Source organism: Salvelinus alpinus, chromosome 4, assembly GCF_045679555.1.
Source record: "Salvelinus alpinus chromosome 4, SLU_Salpinus.1, whole genome shotgun sequence".
In the NCBI taxonomy this organism is placed as follows: Eukaryota; Metazoa; Chordata; class Actinopteri; order Salmoniformes; family Salmonidae; genus Salvelinus; species Salvelinus alpinus.
The window spans coordinates 103,161,043-103,178,566 of record NC_092089.1 but is presented as its reverse complement, the minus strand read 5'-3'; the positions used below and the strand labels follow the sequence as shown (position 1 = coordinate 103,178,566).

The window sequence follows — 17,524 nt, the reverse complement described above, 5'->3', positions numbered from 1 at the left end:
GTGTGGTGTGTGTTACCTTAACGAGGTGTGGTGTGTGTTACCTTAACGAGGTGTGGTGCGTCGTGGCGTGTGTGTTACCTTAACGAGGTGTGGTGCGTCGTGGCGTGTGTGTTACCTTAACGAGGTGTGGTGCGTCGAGGTGTGTGTGTTACCTTAACGAGGTGTGGTGCGTCGTGGTTCGTGTGTGTTACCTTAACGAGGTGTGGTGTGTGTTACCTTAACGAGGTGTGGTGCGTCGTGGTGTGTGTGTTACCTTAACGAGGTGTGGTGCGTCGAGGTGTGTGTGTTACCTTAACGAGGTGTGGTGCGTCGAGGTGTGTGTGTTACCTTAACGAGGTGTGGTGCGTCGTGGTTCGTGTGTGTTACCTTAACGAGGTGTGGTGTGTGTTACCTTAACGAGGTGTGGTGCGTCGTGGTGTGTGTGTTACCTTAACGAGGTGTGGTGCGTCGTGGTTTGTGTGTTACCTTAACGAGGTGTGGTGCGTCGTGGTGTGTGTGTTACCTTAACGAGGTGTGGTGCGTCGTGGTTCGTGTGTGTTACCTTAACGAGGTGTGGTGTGTGTTACCTTAACGAGGTGTGGTGTGTGTTACCTTAACGAGGTGTGGTGTGTGTTACCTTAACGAGGTGTGGTGTGTGTTACCTTAACGAGGTGTGGTGTGTGTTACCTTAACGAGGTGTGGTGCGTCGTGGTGTGTGTTACCTTAACGAGGTGTGGTGCGTCGTGGTGTGTGTGTTACCTTAACGAGGTGTGGTGCGTCGTGGCGTGTGTGTTACCTTAACGAGGTGTGGTGCGTCGTGGCGTGTGTGTTACCTTAACGAGGTGTGTGTGTTACCTTAACGAGGTGTGGTGCGTCGTGGCGTGTGTGTTACCTTAACGAGGTGTGGTGCGTCGTGGCGTGTGTGTTACCTTAACGAGGTGTGGTGCGTCGTGGCGTGTGTGTTACCTTAACGAGGTGTGGTGTGTGTTACCTTAACGAGGTGTGGTGTGTGTTACCTTGTTACCTTAACGAGGTGTGGTGCGTCGTGGCGTGTGTGTTACCTTAACGAGGTGTGGTGCGTCGTGGCGTGTGTGTTACCTTAACGAGGTGTGGTGCGTCGAGGTGTGTGTGTTACCTTAACGAGGTGTGGTGCGTCGTGGTTCGTGTGTGTTACCTTAACGAGGTGTGGTGTGTGTTACCTTAACGAGGTGTGGTGCGTCGTGGTGTGTGTGTGTTACCTTAACGAGGTGTGGTGCGTCGAGGTGTGTGTGTTACCTTAACGAGGTGTGGTGCGTCGAGGTGTGTGTGTTACCTTAACGAGGTGTGGTGCGTCGTGGTTCGTGTGTGTTACCTTAACGAGGTGTGGTGTGTGTTACCTTAACGAGGTGTGGTGCGTCGTGGTGTGTGTGTTACCTTAACGAGGTGTGGTGCGTCGTGGTGTGTGTGTTACCTTAACGAGGTGTGGTGCGTCGTGGTTCGTGTGTGTTACCTTAACGAGGTGTGGTGTGTGTTACCTTAACGAGGTGTGGTGTGTGTTACCTTAACGAGGTGTGGTGTGTGTTACCTTAACGAGGTGTGGTGTGTGTTACCTTAACGAGGTGTGGTGTGTGTTACCTTAACGAGGTGTGGTGCGTCGTGGTGTGTGTTACCTTAACGAGGTGTGGTGCGTCGTGGTGTGTGTGTTACCTTAACGAGGTGTGGTGCGTCGTGGTGTGTGTGTTACCTTAACGAGGTGTGGTGCGTCGTGGCGTGTGTGTTACCTTAACGAGGTGTGGTGCGTCGTGGCGTGTGTGTTACCTTAACGAGGTGTGTGTGTTACCTTAACGAGGTGTGGTGCGTCGTGGCGTGTGTGTTACCTTAACGAGGTGTGGTGCGTCGTGGCGTGTGTGTTACCTTAACGAGGTGTGGTGTGTGTTACCTTAACGAGGTGTGGTGTGTGTTACCTTAACGAGGTGTGTTGCGTCGTGGCGTGTGTGTTACCTTAACGAGGTGTGGTGCGTCGTGGCGTGTGTGTTACCTTAACGAGGTGTGGTGCGTCGAGGTGTGTGTGTTACCTTAACGAGGTGTGGTGCGTCGTGGTTCGTGTGTGTTACCTTAACGAGGTGTGGTGTGTGTTACCTTAACGAGGTGTGGTGTGTGTTACCTTAACGAGGTGTGGTGTGTGTTACCTTAACGAGGTGTGGTGTGTGTTACCTTAACGAGGTGTGGTGTGTGTTACCTTAACGAGGTGTGGTGCGTCGTGGTGTGTGTTACCTTAACGAGGTGTGGTGCGTCGTGGTGTGTGTGTTACCTTAACGAGGTGTGGTGCGTCGTGGCGTGTGTGTTACCTTAACGAGGTGTGGTGCGTCGTGGCGTGTGTGTTACCTTAACGAGGTGTGTGTGTTACCTTAACGAGGTGTGGTGCGTCGTGGTTCGTGTGTGTTACCTTAACGAGGTGTGGTGTGTGTTACCTTAACGAGGTGTGGTGCGTCGTGGCGTGTGTGTTACCTTAACGAGGTGTGGTGCGTCGTGGCGTGTGTGTTACCTTAACGAGGTGTGGTGCGTCGAGGTGTGTGTGTTACCTTAACGAGGTGTGGTGCGTCGTGGCGTGTGTGTTACCTTAACGAGGTGTGGTGCGTCGTGGCGTGTGTGTTACCTTAACGAGGTGTGGTGCGTCGTGGTTCGTGTGTGTTACCTTAACGAGGTGTGGTGTGTGTTACCTTAACGAGGTGTGGTGCGTCGTGGTGTGTGTGTGTTACCTTAACGAGGTGTGGTGCGTCGAGGTGTGTGTGTTACCTTAACGAGGTGTGGTGCGTCGAGGTGTGTGTGTTACCTTAACGAGGTGTGGTGTGTCGTGGTTCGTGTGTGTTACCTTAACGAGGTGTGGTGTGTGTTACCTTAACGAGGTGTGGTGTGTGTTACCTTAACGAGGTGTGGTGTGTGTTACCTTAACGAGGTGTGGTGTGTGTTACCTTAACGAGGTGTGGTGTGTGTTACCTTAACGAGGTGTGGTGCGTCGTGGTGTGTGTTACCTTAACGAGGTGTGGTGTGTGTTACCTTAACGAGGTGTGGTGTGTGTTACCTTAACGAGGTGTGGTGTGTGTTACCTTAACGAGGTGTGGTGTGTGTTACCTTAACGAGGTGTGGTGTGTGTTACCTTAACGAGGTGTGGTGCGTCGTGGTGTGTGTTACCTTAACGAGGTGTGGTGCGTCGTGGTGTGTGTGTTACCTTAACGAGGTGTGGTGCGTCGTGGCGTGTGTGTTACCTTAACGAGGTGTGGTGCGTCGTGGCGTGTGTGTTACCTTAACGAGGTGTGTGTGTTACCTTAACGAGGTGTGGTGCGTCGTGGTTCGTGTGTGTTACCTTAACGAGGTGTGGTGTGTGTTACCTTAACGAGGTGTGGTGCGTCGTGGCGTGTGTGTTACCTTAACGAGGTGTGGTGCGTCGTGGCGTGTGTGTTACCTTAACGAGGTGTGGTGCGTCGAGGTGTGTGTGTTACCTTAACGAGGTGTGGTGCGTCGTGGCGTGTGTGTTACCTTAACGAGGTGTGGTGCGTCGTGGCGTGTGTGTTACCTTAACGAGGTGTGGTGCGTCGTGGTTCGTGTGTGTTACCTTAACGAGGTGTGGTGTGTGTTACCTTAACGAGGTGTGGTGCGTCGTGGTGTGTGTGTGTTACCTTAACGAGGTGTGGTGCGTCGAGGTGTGTGTGTTACCTTAACGAGGTGTGGTGCGTCGAGGTGTGTGTGTTACCTTAACGAGGTGTGGTGTGTCGTGGTTCGTGTGTGTTACCTTAACGAGGTGTGGTGTGTGTTACCTTAACGAGGTGTGGTGCGTCGTGGTGTGTGTGTTACCTCAACGAGGTGTGGTGCGTCGTGGTGTGTGTGTTACCTTAACGAGGTGTGGTGCGTCGTGGTTCGTGTGTGTTACCTTAACGAGGTGTGGTGTGTGTTACCTTAACGAGGTGTGGTGTGTGTTACCTTAACGAGGTGTGGTGTGTGTTACCTTAACGAGGTGTGGTGTGTGTTACCTTAACGAGGTGTGGTGCGTCGTGGCGTGCGAGCTGGAAGTGTGGTAACGTGTCTCGTTGCATGATCCAGGCGTGTTTCAGGACCTGTTCAGCTGAATAACGCTGGTGAGGATCAACATGAAGCATCTTGGAGAGGAGATCCTAGAGACACGGACACACACACACGGACACACACGGACACACACAGAACAACAGACTGGTCAACAAGCAGCATGCTAGATAACAGGTCCTAGAGACACAGAACAACAGACTGGTCAACAAGCAGCATGCTAGATAACAGGTCCTAGAGACACAGAACAGACTGGTCAACAAGCAGCATGCTAGATAACAGGTCCTAGAGACACAGAACAGACTGGTCAACAAGCAGCATGCTAGATAACAGGTCCTAGAGACACACAACAGACTGGTCAACAAGCAGCATGCTAGATAACAGGTCCTAGAGACACAGAACAGACTGGTCAACAAGCAGCATGCTAGATAACAGGTCCTAGAGACACACAACAGACTGGTCAACAAGCAGCATGCTAGATAACAGGTCCTAGAGACACAGAACAACAGACTGGTCAACAAGCAGCATGCTAGATAACAGTATGTGTACCTTGGAGCTGTCAGACACCATGTCCCAGTTCCCACCGCTCAGAGAGAACTTCCCGGACCCCATCCTCAACAGGATCTCTTCAGGTGTGTCCTTGGGGCCGTTAGCGAAGGGTGTGTATCCTGCTAACATGGTGTATAACAATACTCCAAGACTCCAGATATCACAGGCAGCATCATAACCCTGACGCATCAACACCTACACACAGAGACAAACATACACAGAGAGACACACATACAGAGAGACAAACACAGAGACACACAACAAACTCAGTACAGGTAAGGGGCTAGAGAACACTCAGATTGCTTTACTTCACCTTCCTAACGCCAACCCTAACTTTACCCTTCCTAACGCCAACCCCAACTTTACCCTTCCTAACGCCAACCCCAACTTTACCCTTCCTAACGCCAACTTTACCCTTCCTAACCCCAACTTTACCCTTCCTAACGCCAACTTTACCCTTCCTAACGCCAACTTTACCCTTCCTAACGCCAACTTTACCCTTCCTAACGCCAACTTTACCCTTCCTAACGCCAACTTTACCCTTCCTAACGCCAACTTTACCCTTCCTAACGCCAACTTTACCCTTCCTAACGCCAACTTTACCCTTCCTAACGCCAACTTTACCCTTCCTAACGCCAACTTTACCCTTCCTAACGCCAACTTTACCCTTCCTAACGCCAACTTTACCCTTCCTAACGCCAACTTTACCCTTCTCAACTCTCCAACTTTACCCTTCTCAACTCTCCAACTTTACCCTTCTCAACTCTCCAACTTTACCCTTCTCAACTCTCCAACTTTACCCTTCTCAACTCTCCAACTTTACCCTTCTCAACTCTCCAACTTTACCCTTCTCAACTCTCCAACTTTACCCTTCTCAACTCTCCAACTTTACCCTTCTCAACTCTCCAACTTTACCCTTCTCAACTCTCCAACTTTACCCTTCTCAACTCTCCAACTTTACCCTTCTCAACTCTCCAACTTTACCCTTCTCAACTCTCCAACTTTACCCTTCTCAACTCTCCAACTTTACCCTTCTCAACTCTCCAACTTTACCCTTCTCAACTCTCCAACTTTACCCTTCTCAACTCTCCAACTTTACCCTTCTCAACTCTCCAACTTTACCCTTCTCAACTCTCCAACTTTACCCTTCTCAACTCTCCAACTTTACCCTTCTCAACTCTCCAACTTTACCCTTCTCAACTCTCCAACTTTACCCTTCTCAACTCTCCAACTTTACCCTTCTCAACTCTCCAACTTTACCCTTCTCAACTCTCCAACTTTACCCTTCTCAACTCTCCAACTTTACCCTTCTCAACTCTCCAACTTTACCCTTCAACTCTCCAACTTTACCCTTCAACTCTCCAACGTGACCCTTCCCAACCCTCCAACGTGACCCTTCCCAACCCTCAAACGTGACCCTTCCCAACCCTCAAACGTGACCCTTCCCTACCCTCAAACGTGACCCTTCCCAACCCTCAAACGTGACCCTTCCCAACCCTCAAACGTGACCCTTCCCAACCCTCAAACGTGACCCTTCCCTACCCTCAAACGTGACCCTTCCCAACCCTCAAACGTGACCCTTCCCAACCCTCCAATGTCACCCTTCCTAACCCTAACTTTACCCATCTAACCCTAACTTTACCAATCTAACTTAACCCTTTAATCCTAACCCTCTATCTTGACCCTTCCTAACCCAGCACCTTGACCCTTCCTAAACCCAGCACCTTGACCCTTCCTAACCCAGCACCTTGACCCTTCCTAACCCAGCACCTTGACCCTTCCTAACCCAGCACCTTGACCCTTCCTAACCCAGCACCTTGACCCTTCCTAACCCAGCACCTTGACCCTTCCTAACCCAGCACCTTGACCCTTCCTAACCCAGCACCTTGACCCTTCCTAACCCAGCACCTTGACCCTTCCTAACCCAGCACCTTGACCCTTCCTAACCCAGCACCTTGACCCTTCCTAACCCAGCACCTTGACCCTTCCTAACCCAGCACCTTGACCCTTCCTAACCCAGCACCTTGACCCTTCCTAACCCAGCACCTTGACCCTTCCTAACCCAGCACCTTGACCCTTCCTAACCCAGCACCTTGACCCTTCCTAACCCAGCACCTTGACCCTTCCTAACCCAGCACCTTGACCCTTCCTAACCCAGCACCTTGACCCTTCCTAACCCAGCACCTTGACCCTTCCTAACCCAGCACCTTGACCCTTCCTAACCCAGCACCTTGACCCTTCCTAACCCAGCACCTTGACCCTTCCTAACCCAGCACCTTGACCCTTCCTAACCCAGCACCTTGACCCTTCCTAACCCAGCACCTTGACCCTTCCTAACCCAGCACCTTGACCCTTCCTAACCCAGCACCTTGACCCTTCCTAACCCTACAACTTTACCCTTCCTAATCCTCTAACCTTCCTAACCCACTGCTTCCTCTCTCTTCCTCCTCCTCTCTCTCACCTCTGGAGCAACAAAGTTAGCTGTGTAACATGGTGTTAGTAGCAGTCCGTTTCCTCCTCTCAGCTGCTTGGAGAAACCAAAATCACAGATCCTGATAGAATCAGGGTTCCCACTGTCGTCCATATAGAGGATGTTACTGGGCTTTAAGTCCCTATGGACAACCTAGAGGAAAGAGGGAGAGGAAGGAGAGGGAGGAGTGAGAGAGAGGGAAGAGGAGCGAGAGAGAGGGAAGAGGAGCGAGAGAGAGGGAAGAGGAGCGAGCGAGAGGGAAGAGGAGCGAGCGAGAGGGAAGAGGAGCGAGCGAGAGGGAAGAGGAGCGAGAGGAGCGAGCGAGAGAGGGAAAAGGAGCGAGCGAGCGAGAGAGGGAAGAGGAGCGAGAGAGAGGGAAGAGGAGCGAGAGAGAGGAGCGAGCGAGAGAGAGAGAGGGAAGAGGAGCGAGAGAGAGAGAGAGAGGGAAGAGGAGCGAGAGGGGAAGGAGAGAGGAGGCGAGAGGGGAAGGAGAGAGGAGGCGAGAGGGGAAGGAGAGAGGAGGCGAGAGGGTGGGCGAGAGAGGAAAAACAGGAAAGAGGATGGATAGAGGGAGGTGGAGGGAGTGAGGGAGGGAGGAGGGGGGTGGGAGGGAGGAGGAAGGATAGGAGGTAGAGAGGAAGAGGGAGGTAGAGATGAAGAGGGAGGGAGAGAGGATGGAAGGGAGGAGAGAGAGAGAGTTTTGAAAAAAACAGCCACACCCAAGGCGGGTCAGTCTTACGCCAGTCTACAGTGTGTTACACATGTGTAGATGTTTGTTTCTTCATACTGTGTCTCAGTCTTACCCCTTGACAGTGCAGGTAGTGGACAGTCTTGGTAATAGTGTAGAGAACAGAGCTTGCTTCTCTCTCTGAGAAGAACTTCTGTCTGAGGATCTTATCCAGTAACTCTCCTCCCTTCATCAGTTCTGTTACCACATACACATACCTGCCCTCGTCATACACCTAACACACACACACACACACACACACACACACACACACACACACACACACACACACACACACACACACACACACACACACACACACACACACACACACACACACACACACACACACACACACACACATTAATACACTGAGCTGTCAGTACAAACAGAATACATACAGACAGAGACCCAGTTTGTGGGTACAGTAACAGTTTAGGGGTACGGTAACAGTTTAGGGGTACGGTAACAGTTTAGGGGTACGGTAACAGTTTAAGGGTACGGTAACAGTTTAGGGGTACGGTAACAGTTTGGCAATTAGTATTAGCACTTCAGACACCTCTATTTTCTCAAAACTAAGACCGTCGCCGAAACAAAGACAGTTCTGTGGAGTTGTTCTGCGGAGTTGTTCTGCGGAGTTGTTCTACAGAGTTGTTCTACAGAGTTGTTCTACAGAGTTGTTCTACAGAGTTGTTCTACAGAGTTGTTCTACAGAGTTGTTCTACGGAGTTGTTCTGTGGAGTTGTTCTACAGAGTTGTTCTGTGGAGTTGTTCTGCGGAGTTGTTCTGCGGAGTTGTTCTGCGGAGTTGTTCTGTGGAGTTGTTCTGCGGAGTTGTTCTGCGGAGTTGTTCTGCGGAGTTGTTCTGCGGAGTTGTTCTGCGGAGTTGTTCCGACTGTGAGCCAGGCCTAATTGCCCCAAACATCAGTGCCTGACCTCACTAATTCTCTTGTGGCTGAATGGAAGCAAGTACCTGCAGCAATGTTCCAACATCTAGTGGAAAACCTTCCCAGAAGAGTGGAGGCTGTAGCAAAGGGGGGACCAACTCCATATTAATGCCCATGATTTTGGAATGATAGCTACTTGTTACCCCTCTCTCTGTCCTTGGTGATAGCTACTTGTTACCCCTCTCTCTGTCCTTGGTGATAGCTACCTGTTACCACTCTCTCTGTCCTTGGTGATAGCTACTTGTTACCCCTCTCTCTGTCCTTGGTGATAGCTACTTGTTACCACTCTCTCTGTCCTTGGTGATAGCTACTTGTTACCACTCTCAATGTCCTTGGTGATAGCTACTTGTTACCACTCTCTCTGACCTTGGTGATAGCTACTTGTTACCACTCTCTCTGTCCTTGGTGATAGCTACCTGTTACCCCTCTCTCTGTCCTTGGTGATAGCTACTTGTTACCACTCTCTCTGTCCTTGGTGATAGCTACTTGTTACCACTCTCTCTGTCCTTGGTGATAGCTACCTGTTACCACTCTCTCTGTCCTTGGTGATAGCTACGTGTTACCACTCTCTCTGTCCTTGGTGATAGCTACCTGTTACCCCTCTCTCTGTCCTTGGTGATAGCTACTTGTTACCACTCTCTCTGTCCTTGGTGATAGCTACCTGTTACCACTCTCTCTGTCCTTGGTGATAGCTACTTGATACCACTCTCTCTGTCCTTGGTGATAGCTACTTGTTACCCCTCTCTCTGTCCTTGGTGATAGCTACGTGTTACCACTCTCTCTGACCTTGGTGATAGCTACTTGTTACCACTCTCTCTGTCCTTGGTGATAGCTACTTGTTACCACTCTCAATGTCCTTGGTGATAGCTACTTGTTACCACTCTCTCTGACCTTGGTGATAGCTACTTGTTACCACTCTCTCTGACCTTGGTGATAGCTACTTGTTACCACTCTCTCTGTCCTTGGTGATAGCTACCTGTTACCCCTCTCTCTGTCCTTGGTGATAGCTACTTGTTACCACTCTCTCTGTCCTTGGTGATAGCTACTTGTTACCACTCTCTCTGTCCTTGGTGATAGCTACCTGTTACCACTCTCTCTGTCCTTGGTGATAGCTACGTGTTACCACTCTCTCTGTCCTTGGTGATAGCTACCTGTTACCCCTCTCTCTGTCCTTGGTGATAGCTACTTGTTACCACTCTCTCTGTCCTTGGTGATAGCTACTTGATACCACTCTCTCTGTCCTTGGTGATAGCTACCTGTTACCACTCTCTCTGTCCTTGGTGATAGCTACTTGTTACCCCTCTCTCTGACCTTGGTGATAGCTACGTGTTACCACTCTCTCTGTCCTTGGTGATAGCGACTTGTTACCACTCTCTCTGTCCTTGGTGATAGCTACTTGATACCACTCTCTCTGTCCTTGGTGATAGCTACCTGTTACCACTCTCTCTGTCCTTGGTGATAGCTACTTGTTACCCCTCTCTCTGTCCTTGGTGATAGCTACTTGTTACCACTCTCTCTGTCCTTGGTGATAGCTACTTGTTACCCCTCTCTCTGTCCTTGGTGATAGCTACTTGTTACCACTCTCTCTGTCCTTGGTGATAGCTACCTGTTACCACTCTCTCTGTCCTTGGTGATAGCTACTTGATACCACTCTCTCTGTCCTTGGTGATAGCTACTTGTTACCCCTCTCTCTGTCCTTGGTGATAGCTACTTGATACCACTCTCTCTGTCCTTGGTGATAGCTACTTGATACCACTCTCTCTGTCCTTGGTGATAGCTACTTGTTACCCCTCTCTCTGACCTTGGTGATAGCTACTTGTTACCCCTCTCTCTGTCCTTGGTGATAGCTACTTGTTACCACTCTCTCTGTCCTTGGTGATAGCTACCTGTTACCCCTCTCTCTGTCCTTGGTGATAGCTACTTGTTACCACTCTCTCTGTCCTTGGTGATAGCTACTTGTTACCACTCTCTCTGTCCTTGGTGATAGCTACTTGTTACCCCTCTCTCTGACCTTGGTGATAGCTACCTGTTACCCCTCTCTCTGTCCTTGGTGATAACTACTTGATACCCCTCTCTCTGTCCTTGGTGATAGCTACTTGTTACCCCTCTCTCTGACCTTGGTGATAGCTACTTGTTACCACTCTCCCTGTCCTTGGTGATAGCTACTTGTTACCACTCTCTCTGACCTTGGTGATACCTACTTGTTACCACTCTCAATGTCCTTGGTGATAGCTACTTGTTACCACTCTCCCTGTCCTTGGTGATAGCTACTTGTTACCCCTCTCTCTGACCTTGGTGATAGCTACTTGTTACCACTCTCCCTGTCCTTGGTGATAGCTACTTGATACCCCTCTCTCTGTCCTTGGTGATAGCTACTTGTTACCCCTCTCTCTGTCCTTGGTGATAGCTACGTGTTACCACTCTCTCTGACCTTGGTGATAGCTACTTGTTACCCCTCTCTCTGACCTTGGTGATAGCTACTTGTTACCACTCTCCCTGTCCTTGGTGATAGCTACTTGATACCACTCTCTCTGTCCTTGGTGATAGCTACTTGTTACCCCTCTCTCTGTCCTTGGTGATAGCTACGTGTTACCACTCTCTCTGACCTTGGTGATAGCTACTTGTTACCCCTCTCTCTGTCCTTGGTGATAGCTACTTGTTACCACTCTCAATGTCCTTGGTGATAGCTACTTGTTACCACTCTCAATGTCCATGGTGATAGCTACTTGTTACCACTCTCTCTGACCTTGGTGATAGCTACTTGTTACCACTCTCTCTGACCTTGGTGATAGCTACTTGTTACCACTCTCGCTGTCCTTGGTGATAGCTACCTGTTACCCCTCTCTCTGTCCTTGGTGATAGCTACTTGTTACCACTCTCTCTGTCCTTGGTGATAGCTACGTGTTACCACTCTCTCTGACCTTGGTGATAGCTACTTGTTACCACTCTCTCTGTCCTTGGTGATAGCTACTTGTTACCACTCTCAATGTCCTTGGTGATAGCTACTTGTTACCACTCTCTCTGACCTTGGTGATAGCTACTTGTTACCACTCTCTCTGACCTTGGTGATAGCTACTTGTTACCACTCTCTCTGTCCTTGGTGATAGCTACCTGTTACCACTCTCTCTGTCCTTGGTGATAGCTACTTGTTACCACTCTCTCTGTCCTTGGTGATAGCTACCTGTTACCACTCTCTCTGTCCTTGGTGATAGCTACTTGATACCACTCTCTCTGTCCTTGGTGATAGCTACTTGTTACCCCTCTCTCTGTCCTTGGTGATAGCTACGTGTTACCACTCTCTCTGACCTTGGTGATAGCTACTTGTTACCACTCTCTCTGTCCTTGGTGATAGCTACCTGTTACCCCTCTCTCTGTCCTTGGTGATAGCTACTTGTTACCACTCTCTCTGTCCTTGGTGATAGCTACTTGTTACCACTCTCTCTGTCCTTGGTGATAGCTACCTGTTACCACTCTCTCTGTCCTTGGTGATAGCTACGTGTTACCACTCTCTCTGTCCTTGGTGATAGCTACCTGTTACCCCTCTCTCTGTCCTTGGTGATAGCTACTTGTTACCCCTCTCTCTGTCCTTGGTGATAGCTACCTGTTACCACTCTCTCTGTCCTTGGTGATAGCTACTTGATACCACTCTCTCTGTCCTTGGTGATAGCTACCTGTTACCACTCTCTCTGTCCTTGGTGACAGCTACTTGTTACCCCTCTCTCTGACCTTGGTGATAGCTACGTGTTACCACTCTCTCTGTCCTTGGTGATAGCGACTTGTTACCACTCTCTCTGTCCTTGGTGATAGCTACTTGATACCACTCTCTCTGTCCTTGGTGATAGCTACCTGTTACCACTCTCTCTGTCCTTGGTGATAGCTACTTGTTACCCCTCTCTCTGTCCTTGGTGATAGCTACTTGTTACCACTCTCTCTGTCCTTGGTGATAGCTACCTGTTACCACTCTCTCTGTCCTTGGTGATAGCTACTTGATACCACTCTCTCTGTCCTTGGTGATAGCTACTTGTTACCCCTCTCTCTGTCCTTGGTGATAGCTACTTGATACCACTCTCTCTGTCCTTGGTGATAGCTACTTGATACCACTCTCTCTGTCCTTGGTGATAGCTACTTGTTACCACTCTCTCTGACCTTGGTGATAGCTACTTGTTACCCCTCTCTCTGTCCTTGGTGATAGCTACTTGTTACCACTCTCTCTGTCCTTGGTGATAGCTACCTGTTACCCCTCTCTCTGTCCTTGGTGATAGCTACTTGTTACCACTCTCTCTGTCCTTGGTGATAGCTAACTGTTACCACTCTCTCTGTCCTTGGTGATAGCTACTTGTTACCCCTCTCTCTGTCCTTGGTGATAGCTACCTGTTACCACTCTCTCTGTCCTTGGTGATAGCTACTTGATACCACTCTCTCTGTCCTTGGTGATAGCTACCTGTTACCACTCTCTCTGTCCTTGGTGATAGCTACTTGTTACCCCTCTCTCTGACCTTGGTGATAGCTACGTGTTACCACTCTCTCTGTCCTTGGTGATAGCTACTTGTTACCACTCTCTCTGTCCTTGGTGATAGCTACTTGATACCACTCTCTCTGTCCTTGGTGATAGCTACCTGTTACCACTCTCTCTGTCCTTGGTGATAGCTACTTGTTACCCCTCTCTCTGTCCTTGGTGATAGCTACTTGTTACCACTCTCTCTGTCCTTGGTGATAGCTACCTGTTACCACTCTCTCTGTCCTTGGTGATAGCTACTTGATACCACTCTCTCTGTCCTTGGTGATAGCTACTTGTTACCACTCTCTCTGACCTTGGTGATAGCTACTTGATACCACTCTCTCTGTCCTTGGTGATAGCTACTTGTTACCCCTCTCTCTGACCTTGGTGATAGCTACTTGTTACCACTCTCTCTGACCTTGGTGATAGCTACTTGTTACCACTCTCTCTGTCCTTGGTGATAGCTACTTGTTACCACTCTCTCTGTCCTTGGTGATAGCTACTTGTTACCACTCTCTCTGTCCTTGGTGATAGCTACTTGTTACCACTCTCTCTGTCCTTGGTGATAGCTACTTGTTACCACTCTCCCTGTCCTTGGTGATAGCTACTTGTTACCCCTCTCTCTGTCCTTGGTGATAGCTACTTGTTACCCCTCTCTCTGACCTTGGTGATAGCTACTTGTTACCACTCTCTCTGTCCTTGGTGATAGCTACTTGATACCACTCTCTCTGTCCTTGGTGATAGCTACCTGTTACCACTCTCTCTGTCCTTGGTGATAGCTACTTGATACCACTCTCTCTGTCCTTGGTGATAGCTACTTGATACCACTCTCTCTGTCCTTGGTGATAGCTACTAGTTACCCCTCTCTCTGTCCTTGGTGATAGCTACTTGTTACCACTCTCTCTGTCCTTGGTGATAGCTACCTGTTACCCCTCTCTCTGTCCTTGGTGATAGCTACTTGTTACCCCTCTCTCTGTCCTTGGTGATAGCTACCTGTTACCACTCTCTCTGACCTTGGTGATAGCTACTTGTTACCACTCTCTCTGTCCTTGGTGATAGCTACGTGTTACCACTCTCTCTGTCCTTGGTGATAGCTACTTGTTACCCCTCTCTCTGACCTTGGTGATAGCTACTTGTTACCACTCTCTCTGTCCTTGGTGATAGCTACTTGATACCACTCTCTCTGTCCTTGGTGATAGCTACCTGTTACCACTCTCTCTGTCCTTGGTGATAGCTACTTGATACCACTCTCTCTGTCCTTGGTGATAGCTACTTGATACCACTCTCTCTGTCCTTGGTGATAGCTACTAGTTACCCCTCTCTCTGTCCTTGGTGATAGCTACTTGTTACCACTCTCTCTGTCCTTGGTGATAGCTACCTGTTACCCCTCTCTCTGTCCTTGGTGATAGCTACTTGTTACCCCTCTCTCTGTCCTTGGTGATAGCTACCTGTTACCACTCTCTCTGACCTTGGTGATAGCTACTTGTTACCACTCTCTCTGTCCTTGGTGATAGCTACGTGTTACCACTCTCTCTGTCCTTGGTGATAGCTACTTGTTACCACTCTCTCTGTCCTTGGTGATAGCTACTTGATACCACTCTCTCTGTCCTTGGTGATAGCTACCTGTTACCACTCTCTCTGTCCTTGGTGATAGCTACTTGTTACCCCTCTCTCTGACCTTGGTGATAGCTACGTGTTACCACTCTCTCTGTCCTTGGTGATAGCTACTTGTTACCACTCTCTCTGTCCTTGGTGATAGCTACTTGATACCACTCTCTCTGTCCTTGGTGATAGCTACCTGTTACCACTCTCTCTGTCCTTGGTGATAGCTACTTGTTACCCCTCTCTCTGACCTTGGTGATAGCTACGTGTTACCACTCTCTCTGTCCTTGGTGATAGCTACTTGTTACCACTCTCTCTGTCCTTGGTGATAGCTACTTGATACCACTCTCTCTGTCCTTGGTGATAGCTACCTGTTACCACTCTCTCTGTCCTTGGTGATAGCTACTTGTTACCACTCTCTCTGTCCTTGGTGATAGCTACTTGTTACCACTCTCTCTGTCCTTGGTGATAGCTACTTGTTACCCCTCTCTCTGTCCTTGGTGATAGCTACTTGTTACCCCTCTCTCTGACCTTGGTGATAGCTACTTGTTACCCCTCTCTCTGACCTTGGTGATAGCTACTTGTTACCCCTCTCTCTGTCCTTGGTGATAGCTACTTGTTACCCCTCTCTCTGTCCTTGGTGATAGCTACTTGTTACCCCTCTCTCTGTCCTTGGTGATAGCTACCTGTTACCACTATCTCTGTCCTTGGTGATAGCTACCTGTTACCACTCTCTCTGTCCTTGCTGATAGCTACTTGTTACCACTCTCTATGTCCTTGGTGATAGCTACTTGTTACCCCTCTCTCTGTCCTTGGTGATAGCTACTTGTTACCCCTCTCTCTGACCTTGGTGATAGCTACTTGTTACCCCTCTCTCTGTCCTTGGTGATAGCTACTTGTTACCCCTCTCTCTGACCTTGGTGATAGCTACGTGTTACCACTCTCTCTGACCTTGGTGATAGCTACGTGTTACCCCTCTCTCTGTCCTTGGTGATAGCTACTTGTTACCCCTCTCTCTGACCTTGGTGATAGCTACTTGTTACCCCTCTCTCTGTCCTTGGTGATAGCTACTTGTTACCACTCTCTCTGTCCTTGGTGATAGCTACCTGTTACCCCTCTCTCTGTCCTTGGTGATAGCTACTTGTTACCCCTCTCTCTGTCCTTGGTGATAGCTACCTGTTACCACTCTCTCTGACCTTGGTGATAGCTACTTGTTACCACTCTCTCTGTCCTTGGTGATAGCTACGTGTTACCACTCTCTCTGTCCTTGGTGATAGCTACTTGTTACCCCTCTCTCTGACCTTGGTGATAGCTACTTGTTACCACTCTCTCTGTCCTTGGTGATAGCTACTTGATACCACTCTCTCTGTCCTTGGTGATAGCTACCTGTTACCACTCTCTCTGTCCTTGGTGATAGCTACTTGATACCACTCTCTCTGTCCTTGGTGATAGCTACTTGATACCACTCTCTCTGTCCTTGGTGATAGCTACTAGTTACCCCTCTCTCTGTCCTTGGTGATAGCTACTTGTTACCACTCTCTCTGTCCTTGGTGATAGCTACCTGTTACCCCTCTCTCTGTCCTTGGTGATAGCTACTTGTTACCCCTCTCTCTGTCCTTGGTGATAGCTACCTGTTACCACTCTCTCTGACCTTGGTGATAGCTACTTGTTACCACTCTCTCTGTCCTTGGTGATAGCTACGTGTTACCACTCTCTCTGTCCTTGGTGATAGCTACTTGTTACCACTCTCTCTGTCCTTGGTGATAGCTACTTGATACCACTCTCTCTGTCCTTGGTGATAGCTACCTGTTACCACTCTCTCTGTCCTTGGTGATAGCTACTTGTTACCCCTCTCTCTGACCTTGGTGATAGCTACGTGTTACCACTCTCTCTGTCCTTGGTGATAGCTACTTGTTACCACTCTCTCTGTCCTTGGTGATAGCTACTTGATACCACTCTCTCTGTCCTTGGTGATAGCTACCTGTTACCACTCTCTCTGTCCTTGGTGATAGCTACTTGTTACCCCTCTCTCTGACCTTGGTGATAGCTACGTGTTACCACTCTCTCTGTCCTTGGTGATAGCTACTTGTTACCACTCTCTCTGTCCTTGGTGATAGCTACTTGATACCACTCTCTCTGTCCTTGGTGATAGCTACCTGTTACCACTCTCTCTGTCCTTGGTGATAGCTACTTGTTACCACTCTCTCTGTCCTTGGTGATAGCTACTTGTTACCACTCTCTCTGTCCTTGGTGATAGCTACTTGTTACCCCTCTCTCTGTCCTTGGTGATAGCTACTTGTTACCCCTCTCTCTGACCTTGGTGATAGCTACTTGTTACCCCTCTCTCTGACCTTGGTGATAGCTACTTGTTACCCCTCTCTCTGTCCTTGGTGATAGCTACTTGTTACCCCTCTCTCTGTCCTTGGTGATAGCTACTTGTTACCCCTCTCTCTGTCCTTGGTGATAGCTACCTGTTACCACTATCTCTGTCCTTGGTGATAGCTACCTGTTACCACTCTCTCTGTCCTTGCTGATAGCTACTTGTTACCACTCTCTCTGTCCTTGGTGATAGCTACTTGTTACCACTCTCTCTGTCCTTGGTGATAGCTACTTGTTACCCCTCTCTCTGACCTTGGTGATAGCTACTTGTTACCCCTCTCTCTGTCCTTGGTGATAGCTACTTGTTACCCCTCTCTC

General features: G+C 49.4%; 1 protein-coding gene across 3 annotated transcripts in view; it reads right to left on the bottom strand.

Annotated features, from left to right (window-relative positions):
* The window catches only part of rps6kal (ribosomal protein S6 kinase a, like), a 125,827-nt gene that overhangs the window by 18,987 nt on the left and 89,316 nt on the right, over positions 1 to 17,524 (bottom strand). For 2 of the 3 annotated variants that reach the window (XM_071399846.1, XM_071399844.1), the window contains 4 exons: positions 7,858 to 8,016; positions 7,046 to 7,207; positions 4,585 to 4,779; positions 3,987 to 4,127 (listed from right to left, as the gene is read on the bottom strand). In XM_071399846.1, the coding sequence (XP_071255947.1) occupies positions 3,987 to 4,127; positions 4,585 to 4,779; positions 7,046 to 7,207; positions 7,858 to 8,016 (657 nt within the window). The remainder of the gene's footprint in view (positions 1 to 3,986; positions 4,128 to 4,584; positions 4,780 to 7,045; positions 7,208 to 7,857; positions 8,017 to 17,524) is intronic. The other variant, XM_071399847.1, reaches the window with a different exon arrangement.